The sequence below is a fragment of the Nuphar pumila genome, chromosome 8 (assembly GCF_984573655.1).
Source record: "Nuphar pumila chromosome 8, dmNupPumi1.hap1.1, whole genome shotgun sequence".
Classification (NCBI taxonomy): Eukaryota; Viridiplantae; Streptophyta; class Magnoliopsida; order Nymphaeales; family Nymphaeaceae; genus Nuphar; species Nuphar pumila.
Window position 1 is genome coordinate 110,251,683 of NC_143256.1, and position 11,222 is coordinate 110,262,904.

The window sequence follows — 11,222 nt, forward strand, 5'->3', positions numbered from 1 at the left end:
TAACATATTAACAAAGAAAGGCACTAATTTTTATCTTGTATTTTCTATAAACAAAAAGCCAGATAATTTGGGCTCAAATTCTCTTTGATTCATATAGGCTGTCATTTGGATTATATTTCCAAATAATATAAATAACCAGCTTCTGAGTATTGACTTTATAACAGAAAGCCGCAAAAGGAAACCAAGCATTCAGGTGGAGACATGGAAAAACATATAAAGAATGTGCAAGCCACTTTAATTAAATGGAATTATGAATAGAAAACGTATCCAGTCCCAATATACCTCAAACTTGGAAAGTCTGAACCCATTGATGAGGAAAGGGCTTCTCGCTGGTAATCTGGGCTGGTCAAGGATTGAGGATAATTTGATAGAGGCCGTGTCTGAGGAGGAGTGAATATGGGAGCAGCTCTCTCAGATATCTGGGGAAACACAGCACCCACTCTCTGGTACAGAGACAATTTGCAAACTGTGAATGGATCAAAATGAATATGATATTCTACACAGTACACGCAAATGATGCCATCACATTCATAAATTTATCATAGATTAATCGATGATCAAATGATTTCCCAAAACAATGCAGCAGCCAGATCAAACTTAGGTGATGCAAACCTGTAGTAGCAGCAGCTATCAAATATCATACAGAGTGAAATACAACTAACAATTAAGCTGATTAACATTACTTCCAGGCATGGTCAATCACCTTCTTAGCGAATCTATAAAGTTCTGCACCACAAAAGATAATGATGTCTTACCAACAACTCTTGGTACGCAGCATAGTACTGTGGGTATCTTGCCCTTGGCCCACCAAAAGCTTCTTGCCAGGTGTCAATAAGAGTCAATATCTTTTCCCTGACATGCACATCAGGCTGAAAATAAACACAAGGAGCTTAGAAGCAAGAAATGGATGGGCAGGAGAGAGAGAGAGAGAGAGAGAGAGAGAGAGAGAGAGATGTTCAAAAAGCAACATTACCTTCTTTTTAACAATTTTCACCATTTCATGGAGGACACCCTTATCTGTAACATGCATGTGGACAATGTCACCACAATTCTTTATCAATGTCTCAAGAAGCTGCAATAAGTAAGGCAGTAATAAGTCAACTGTAGAAAAAGTAGGAATATAACTTGTCAGTAGGTAGGTGCTCAAGTCGTGAACTTTCCCAACCAGAGAAAAAAGCCATCTAAAAAGACCTGTTTCTGTCTTTTATTGTTTTTTCAGAAAGAATCCCTTGTTTATTGGAGTAACCAACAAAGCAACACATGCAAATGTTCAAGACCAAAACTTCAAGAGAAAATTACCTATGCACTATATAACAATGAGCACTGGTAGAATTTTCTAAACAGGGATAGAGAGATGAGAGGAACTAGAACTTAAGAATCAATTGTTTTAACAAAAGAACAGAGGCAATCATGAGAACAGCTGAAGGAAAAGAATACAGCCTGCTACTCATCCTTTGGGAAACTTTCAGTACCTCCATTCGTAAGATGGTTCTTTGTCAAGACCCCTAACCATGGGCAACCACCTATGCTTGGTTGGTCATGAACCATAGACACAAACTACCAGTGATATATAAGAAAGAGGTCATATTTAGTTGGATGTTACTCATTCATGTCTTCAAATTGAAGGTTTGGTTCATGGCAGAGGATTGGTTCCAGTCTTAAGGAAGCTATTCACTTTAGCATGGCCTGAACAAGAGGACATTCTGTCTTAAATGTAACACATAGGGAGCAAATATTGAAATAAGGGATGTAGTCAGACAACAAAGAACAGTACTTAGTGCAGAAGCATTGGTATCTTCCATCGTCTCATGGAAATCTTAATCAATGGGATTGACTTTCCACAGCCATGCATAAAGAAAGAAAAGAGCAAAGGATAATCAAAACATAATAATTTGTAGAGTTCTATTTCAAGTATCACCCATGTACACCTGACTTCTACCTCCAACACATACTGTCAACAAGCAAGGAACTTCATCAGAATTATTGGTACACATCACAACTAAGTTACAGTATCAGGCCATCTTTAACTGCGAGTCTGCGAGTCTAGAAAGCAGGTAACTAAGTACCAGAATAGACTTATTGATCAGAGTGAAAACTGAAGACAAGCTTAAGATCTACTTACCGTGAGAGCAAGAAGCTGGATTTTAGGGTTTTTATTTCCAAGGCGCCTCTTAGCTCCTTTCACAACATCCTTTGCCTGCCTGTTCTTACAAGTAAATTATATCAGGATATTAAATAACTTCAGCAGGCAGAAGAGTATTTATCTTTTTTTGCAGGCATTTCTACTTTAGCAACATTAGACAACTAGCAACAAAGAAAGACGTCATTTTAACTTTTTTAAACCCAAAAGCAAATTTTTTGAAGTAACTTCAAAACTTGACCATAAAATATATGACAAAAATAGAATTAACTGCAAGAAACATGGATAAGTTAGCAAGGGAAGATAATGTGAGAAGAAACTTCCAAATTTGACCATGAAATATATGACAAGAATAGAATTAACCACAAGAAGACATGGATAAGTTAGCAAAGGGATGACAAAGGTGAGAGGAATAAATGATTGCCTGGGCAAACTAACATGTCTGGAAACATCTAATACTAAGATGCACAATTATATAAATAGTTCAGCCTCTGGGGCTCCCCATATTACAAACTTATTATCTATGTCACATGGATACTTCATTTTGGTCCCGTGTCGCATCCCCTATATATACCAGTCATATTGGAAATTTCATAAAACAGTCGCAACCCCATACCCACAGCCATATCCATGTGACATAGGTTATTATGTTTCCAGAAAAAAGCCAGAAAAGACACAAGTATACTAACATACAGAAACACTATAAAGCAGTTAAAGAAAAGATGAATGGAAAAGTTTCCCTACCGACAAACGAACTGCAGAGATCAAACCAACAGTTAGTTTTGATCTCCTCATACAAGAAGCAAAAATGGCATAATTGAAGGAATGGAAAGACACATATGTTCAATCGAAGCTATCCTATTAACCAAACAGTTTTTTCCAGTAAAAAACTATCAAGGCAACCTCAAATTCATCTTGACACAAATAATCAACAATCAAGAAATCAACCTAGAATTATGTAGAGAAAATCCCAAACCAAAAGCTTATTTAACCTTATCACTCTTTGTAGTTTGATAGTTACTTTTGGCTTACCACTTGTCATGAAACATTTTGTTAGCTTACTTATGATTTTCCATTATATATCATCATTTATTAACATTAAGACTTACTCAAAAAACACAATGAATAATTTTTTTGTCTACAATTTTTTACAAGTTCCTATTTTCTATAACCTGGCCCTCTATTATTTTATTATTTTGGCAATAATTTTCAATAAGATACCTACCTTGACAATCACGGCAGGATATAGGACATTGGAAAGTTACTGGTGAAATTAGATTTGATAGATGCAAGACCAAGGTCAAACCAGAAAGTGTCACAATCTAGACCTACTACTTGTTCATGGACATGCACCTGTTAGAACTATGTTAAGACAACCACTGATGACAGTGAAACCAAAAAGAGGTGATAGGATTTAGACACATGACTCATGTACACAAATCAGAAGAAAAGAAATTAATGGTCAAGATAAAGGCGCTTGACGTGATATAGATTACTAATGTTACCATCCTATTTTAGGCATGGCTGCTTTATTTTGGTAAATTTATAATACATAGTGACCCTAGGGATGTAAACGGTTCGGATTAGGATTGGATGTGACCAATACCATATTCGACTAATCGGATGTTGACTAAATGGATTCGAATTCGGATTTGGACTCGGACGGTGAAAAGCTCATACCAAATCCGTGTTTTACATGTAATTGGAATCGGATATCCATCCAATTCGGGTATTTTTCGGATTTGGTAGCAAAAAAATCTAAACCATATATGGATCCAGTTATAATAGGATATGGTTTTGGCTTACCAAATGCAACTAAATGGGATTGAATTCGGACGGATATTGGCTAAAATCCAATTCATTGAAATCCCTCAGTACAACAACTACGCCTTCATCCCAAAACAATTGGGGTCGGCGATATGAACCAAAAAAGAAAATCATTCTGGGTCTTCCACATGAATCCTTGTCCTCCAATCATTTCTATCCAATGCCATGTCCTCGGTGAGGTTCAAAGCATTCATATCCTTTCCTATCATCTCCATCCAAGTCTTCTTAGGCCTACCCCGACCTCTTTTAACTAATATATTTTCCCATTTCTCCATCCTTCTTACTGGAGCATCATTGGGCCTTCGATGAATATGTCCAAACCACCGTAAACGATTCTCTCTCATCTTATTTTCAATGGATGCAGTGCCTACCTTCCTACGTATCTCCTCGTTTCGAATCTTATCTTTTATTGTATTTCCACACATCCATCTAAGCATACGCATCTCAGCTACACTCATTTTTTGAATATGATGTCTCTTGGCAGCCCAACATTCCGTACCATATAGTAAAGTGGGCCTAATTGTCGTCCTATAAAACTTTCCCTTCAACCGCAATGGCGTTCTACGATCATACAACACTCCAGTTGCACTATTCCATTTCATCCACCCAACCTTTATCTTATGATTTACATCTCCATCAATTTCTCCATACCTTTGAATGATAGATCCCAAATATTTGAAACAGTCATCCACCAGTATTTCATGCTCACCAAGCTTCACTACACTCCCATCACTACTTCGTTGCTTACTAAACCGACATTCCATATATTCTGTCTTACTCTTACTCAACTTAAAACCTCTTGCTTCCAATGTTTGTCTCCATAATTCTAACTTAGCATTAACCCCAGCTCTAGACTCATCATTTATCATATTGGTTCATATTCATAGAGTGTGACTAAGTTTTTATGCTGGTTGTCACTGGCCTACCGCAACCCTCCTCCTTTATCCGGACTTGGGACCGGCAGTGTATTGACATCTCTCAGTGACCTGAATAAAACATGCCTCCTTGAAAGATGAAACTGAAATCCAGGTGGTCTCACTTCTAACACATACAAAAATCATAGTGCCTGCCTCCCACAGCCCTAGTTCTGTATTTGGTGGTTTCCTAAGCTTCTCAGAAATAGAAATATCTTTTGAGCAAAGTTTTTGATTAAGATTTTTGAAGTTGACAGTGTAGAACTTGAAATCAGCCCAAATATTGTTCTTGCATCCCAAAGTGTACCAGGATAGACATCCGGTACTCTGGGGAGTAAAAGGATACAGAGAAAAATATGCACAAATATGAAACTATGTAAGTCGCGTTATAGGAAGCTTTTTGTCAGTCCACAGACAATACTTCAATACACAAACGCAAAATTGAAAAAGGTAGAATGCTCAACATTCTAAACTTTCTGTGTAATCACAATATTTCTCTTCACCCAAACATCATTCCATAAAACCTTACAGTGCCTAAAGATGTTAATGATCATCCAAGAGTTTATTCTACAGACGGCACAAAAGCATTATTATATGGCATAATGCTTATTATAGGTGTCGAAAACTATATTTCCATCCAACCATCGATTTCCAGGAATCAACTGTCTGATATCTAGACCTTCTCTTCCCATTCCTTACAAATAATCAGGTCAAGGCATACACTTATCATACCAAGACGCTAAACAGCACGAAACTACGACTAACTACTGTGTGAAAAAGCATAGAAAACAATTTCCCACCGCGAAACAATCAGAATAACTAAAATATTCAGTTTATAGGTCTATTTCGACAAAAGCTTTTCAACCACGTATAAAACGATAAATTTCCAACAAATAGAAAAAATCGCCGGAATCGTTCAGCACGAATACACACAACTAAACCATCAATTACGCAATAAAAAACGCCGAATTCAACTGCATCGAGACACCAAGTAATCAAACTTCATATCAAAATTCAACCCAACCACGATAAAACTCGACACGAAACAACAAAAAACGATAGCAAAATTCATCAAATAAGATTAGATGGAATCGAAACTGAAATAACCGAAGAAAGAGAAAAAAGGGCAGGAAAGGTACGCGGGGTCGTGATTGATGATATCGCAGATCTCGATGTTCATGGTCCAATCAGGGCCGATGAGCATGTCGCTCGTCGCCCTCTCCACAAGCGAATTCACCATGTCGCCCCCCACCCCCGATCGAATTTCCCCGCCCGGAATGAAGGGAACGGCGACGGGACCACCCTAGACCGGCAAACTTTTCCGGTGAAGGAAAACCGATGGCCCAACGATTCTAGGGTGAAAGATAAAACCCTAGAGGAGTGACTCACCGGAGAGAGAGAGAGAGAGAGTTCTCTTGGTGATAATAAAAAGGGAAGAGGGTGGTGGTGGCTGACTATGATTTTCTTCTTTATTATTTGGAACTTCGCTGCATCGGAAACGTCTCTCTCTCTCTCTCTCTCTCTCTCTCTCTCTTCTTTCGCGTGTAGCAACGCCGATCAACTAATTTTAGCGACGATGAGCCGCCTATAAAAAGCGACGGCCTGTCACACGCACGCGTGTACACGTGTCCACTCTTTCTCTCTCTCTTTTCTTTTTACCTAATTTCTGGATATACTGGAATAAGTTAGGATATATTACGCTATCGAGGAAACAGAAACAAAGTTATGATTTTATCTGAGTTTTATTGAATAAGTTGTTTTTTTTTCATAAAGGAAGCTAAGATAGGAAGCTGACCCATTTTCCCTCGATCTATTGTCATTCTTTAGAAGGATTAGGCAGAGAGCGTGGCGGGGCGGGGCAGGGCATAAGTTCATCCCTGCCTTTCATGTCCTCCATCCTCGATACAAATGGGGGTGAGGTGGGGTGGGGCCCGATTTTTGGTTAGGTTGGAGCAAACCTGACCCATTTAGGTAAGGATCAGTTAGGTTAGGGTCTTATGGGTTGGATGTCCAACAGAAACCGATCCATTAGCATCCTACTTATACCAACAGACATTGAATTGACATTTCTTTACTTTTCATTTATTATTATTATTATTATTATTATTATTATTTCAAGAATGCTAGGATTTTAACCAGTGAGTCAGTGGTTGGACTGCTTTTATCCAAGCTGACTTTGATTTCAGACCTGGTTGGCGTTTGAAATGTCAAGAAACCACAGAAAGACTTATGGGTTTAGGTCTCTCTCTCTCTTCTTTGTTTTTAAATGTACAACTGAATCAACGCTTTCCCATTCGAAACCGCGTGGAAATGAAAGCTTTGGACAGAGAGTCAAAGGACAAATCCTCAATTCTAGGGATGGCAGTGGGGCGGGGCGAGGGACAAGGTTTCCACCCCCGCCCCGCTTCAAAATTTTATCCTCCACCCCCGCCCCGCCTCCGCGGCGGGGATGAATTTTATCCTCCACCCCTGCCTCCATCCCCGTTTCATACCCTTCATCCCCGGTCCAAACGGGGATGAGGCGGGGCGGGGCAGGGATATTGCGGGGAAAAGTGGTTGGGGCGGGGTTGGGGCGGGGATTAGGCGGGGATCGTGGCGGGGATGGGGCAGGGCGGGGAAAAGTGCACGTCCACCCCCGCCCCACCTCCGCGGCGGGGATGGATTTTATCCTCCACCCCCGCCTCCATCCCCGTTTCATACCCTTCATCCCCGGTCCAAACGGGGCGGGGCCCCGCTTTCCCCCGGTCCACTGCCATCCCTACTCAATTCCCATATACTATGTCTCAAGGTCTCGGAAGGACAAGGATGGACTCACTGTCTCTGTGGCATAGGATGTAGGGATATCAACGGCCTGGGTCTGGGTTGGATATCTGTCGGACCCAAATCCATTTACAACAGGATCTGATTGTTAATCGGACTCTGATTAAGTTGTAGGACTTTCACATCAGAGTGTTTATCAGGATCAGACCTAAAGTCCAACAAGATCCAACCCGAATATATGTATAAGTCAGATCTATTAGGGGCATAGGGCAGCTAGAATTTGAGGAGAGAACTACGGCGTGAACTAGGCATTTCTAACATTTCGTTATTGTTGGATTCGACCGTGCAGATGTGTTCAGCAAAGTGCATTTGCTAGGAATCAATTATTGGATTGTGTAATTTAGAGGAGGTTTATGAATTTTAAGTGCTTGAATATTTATGAAAATTTTGAGCCGTTGATTTTCAAGCCTTAAAAATCCTGCTTATGCATCATAATCGGATGATTCAGGAGAAAGCATGTAAACCGCATCCTTACAATCAGATTTAAGAAAAGAATAAAAAAACATGAAAATCTCGAATCACATGGTAGTTCTATTTTCAGTTCTCATATTCTATTGGCCCTTAGGGCATACACTCCAATTAGACTTCAGTTCGGTATAAACTCTACAAATCCAAGTCCCAATCCTATGATCTTAGATCCGAAAAGATTTGACCTGAGTCCAGCCCTTTTACATCCCTAATTGGATGCATAACTGATGAAATACTGGGGAAAGGAATGCATAGCAACATGACATGCTGGATAAAACCAGATTAGCAAGTCTTCAATTGTTATCTAATGTTTCATGTATCCAAATCCAACTTACAAGGACCATTAGCTAGGTCCATATATGGTTGGATTTGGATCCATTCAACCCCAATTGGGAGTGAACCAGGTCCCATAATGTACCCAATTCCTACTCTCACCTAGGGATGCATAATGAATCGAGCCGGCTCGGGCTTGGTTCATCCCATAAATGAGCCGAGCTTGAACTGAGCTCTAAAACTCGGTTGATAAAGCTCGGTAGGCTGGACAAGGCTCGGCTCATATATAAAATTGCCCCCGCCTTGAGCCCTCCTTTGGTACTGCCCCGCCTTGAGCCCCCCACTTCGCCTCGATGCCATCGGTGCAGTGAGGCTCGCCGAAGGAGGGAGAACTGTCAGGAAAGTGGCCGGAGTGAGGAAGACCATCGAAGAAACCAGATCCTCATGAGGCATAAGACCAACTCAGCCCTCTACCAAAATAGCTCTCGCTCTCCTCCAGTTCCTCTTTCACCTTCTCTCTCTTTCCTTTTTTTCATATTTTGTAACACCTGCCTCAAAGTGTTACTGTCTGGTCTGATGTTTATTCAGACCTGGGTCAAACCTAAGCTTGATGGACTTGGATCTGAATTATTGCTGGTGTAGACCCAGCTCTCTCTCTCTCTCTCTCTCTCTCTCTCTCTCTCTCTCTCTCTCTATATATATATATATATATATATATATATATATATATATATATATATATATATATATATATATATATATATATATATAGTCTGCCTGACATCATTCCCGTTCAAAAGATATGAATCAGTAATGAAAACACCAATTTATCTCCAACTAATCCACTTTTTATATTATATATGAATGCTACAAACTAGTCTAGTATTCTAGAAACAAATAAAACAAGTTGACTATTAAAAATAGTTCAAATTATAGGCACATCTAAGTAAATAATTTTATTTGTTTGTTTACTTATCGTTATACACCAAATAAACAAGAAAACGAACCACTTTCTAATGGATTTTTTGCATACATGGTCATCCACAGATAACTCCAAGATCAGCGCCAAGACGGGTAAGGTGCACACTGATATCCAAAGTATAGGCCCAAACCAATGTTTTGTACGTTCAGGTTCTACAAGGGCGTGTTTGAATCGCAGGAGCCGCCGCTTGAGAGGGGACTGATCAGTCTCTGCCTGGGTGCCGCCCCATGTATGACATGCCGGAACTAACTGATCCGACAGGGAGCCGTTGGTTCCCGCCTCTTTGTTTTTAACAGGGCAGAAGGGACCAGTGAGTCGCACCCCCAGGTCCTAGAAAAGCGCCACCTGGTGTGTCCAGTGAGTAACACCCCCCAAGACTATACTTGAAACGCTGGAAAAATCCCGCCCACGAACAGATTTGTCTGTGAGTATATTTGAAACACAGGACAAATCCCCCGGGACCGCTTTGCCCCCCACGGTGTTTGAAACACACAGGTAGGGGCAGTTTTATCTCGAAATTCGAGACACAAAAGCCACAACCCTAGAGGCCCGACTCTTACCTTCTGGACAAATTGCATAAGGTGGGTTTTGTTCATTGACAAAAACAACCCAAGCTGGCTAGCACAAGGGCTTAGTCAATAAATTATTGAGATTCAATTAGGGATGTCAACAGGTCGGATGCAGTCCCCAACATCCAACCTAAATCTGATTAGATGGATACGGTAGCCAAATTTGGATCTGAATTTGGCATTGAGTTTTGCATCCGAGTTAAAATCCAAATTCAATTGTATGCAAATATCGGATTTCAAGATAGTCAGATCCAGATTCAGAAATATCAGATTTCAAGCTAGTTGGATCCAGATTCAGTTTTGTATGATATCGTTGAACTCCAAATCCAATTATGTCAGATCCGATTATGGCTAAATCAAAATTGTTTAGATCCTTAGATTGAAAGTAGGGATGGCAGTGAACTGGGGCAAAGGCGGGAGATAAGGTCTCTGCATGAGTTTTGATTTTAACCTCCATCCCTGGTCCAAACAGTGCGAGATGGAGTAGAGCTTGTTCCTCCTCGGTCCACTGCCATCCCTAAAAGTATTTTAATTATTTCACTAATGGGGACCGGGGATCAAGGTGGGGCAGGGCGGGATTAGAAAAAGCGTAAGTCGATTCCCGCACGGGTTTTGACTTTAACCTCCATCCCCAGTCCAAAGGAGGCGATGCATAGACCCATTTTTCCCTAGTCCACGGTCATCCCTAATTGGATGGTTAGCAATAAAAAATAGTTTTAGGTAGTTTTTGATATTGTGAACTAGATAGAATCAATGCACATTGATTACACACCTAACTGATTATATATATATATATAGTTGATTTCTTAGAAGGAATGGAAACATGGAACTTGCGTGTCCAACTTTTCAAAATAAAAAGCATCCGAGTAGTTTCTCTAAAGTCAAGGGCAATTTCCTTTTATCTTAGGGAGACCTCTTTCTTTGACCAGCAGGGCACTTGAGAGGGAAAAAAAAAAAGAAGAAAAGACAAAACATGAGCAATGTATTTTCATGCAAATTGGTTCTTCTCACCCCTTTCCTCACCCTCATCTTCGTACCCCTCCTTGGGATTTCATTGATGCTTGATCAAATCAGACTCCATAGATGTGATCTACATCATTCATTTAGAGAAGATCCACATTTAAATCATGAAAATCCAACTTGTTGGCAGAATTTTTTTGGTGGTTCAAAAAGCAAAAGTTGTCAAAACACAAATTTGTGATTTAAAAAATCAGCTTTTTTTGTCAAAA

At 40.1% G+C, this 11,222-nt stretch overlaps 1 protein-coding gene across 1 annotated transcript in view; it reads right to left on the reverse strand.

Annotated features, from left to right (window-relative positions):
• The window catches only part of LOC149830199 (TOM1-like protein 9), a 30,254-nt gene extending 23,942 nt beyond the window's left edge, over window positions 1–6,312 (reverse strand). Inside the window, exons 1-5 of the mRNA XM_090016379.1 lie at window positions 6,021–6,312; window positions 2,123–2,201; window positions 974–1,072; window positions 756–869; window positions 283–443 (exon numbers count right to left, since the gene is read on the reverse strand). Of these exons, the coding sequence (XP_089872505.1) occupies window positions 283–443; window positions 756–869; window positions 974–1,072; window positions 2,123–2,201; window positions 6,021–6,121 (554 nt within the window). The 5' untranslated portion in view covers window positions 6,122–6,312. The remainder of the gene's footprint in view (window positions 1–282; window positions 444–755; window positions 870–973; window positions 1,073–2,122; window positions 2,202–6,020) is intronic.
• Between the last annotated feature and the right edge of the window lie 4,910 nt (window positions 6,313–11,222).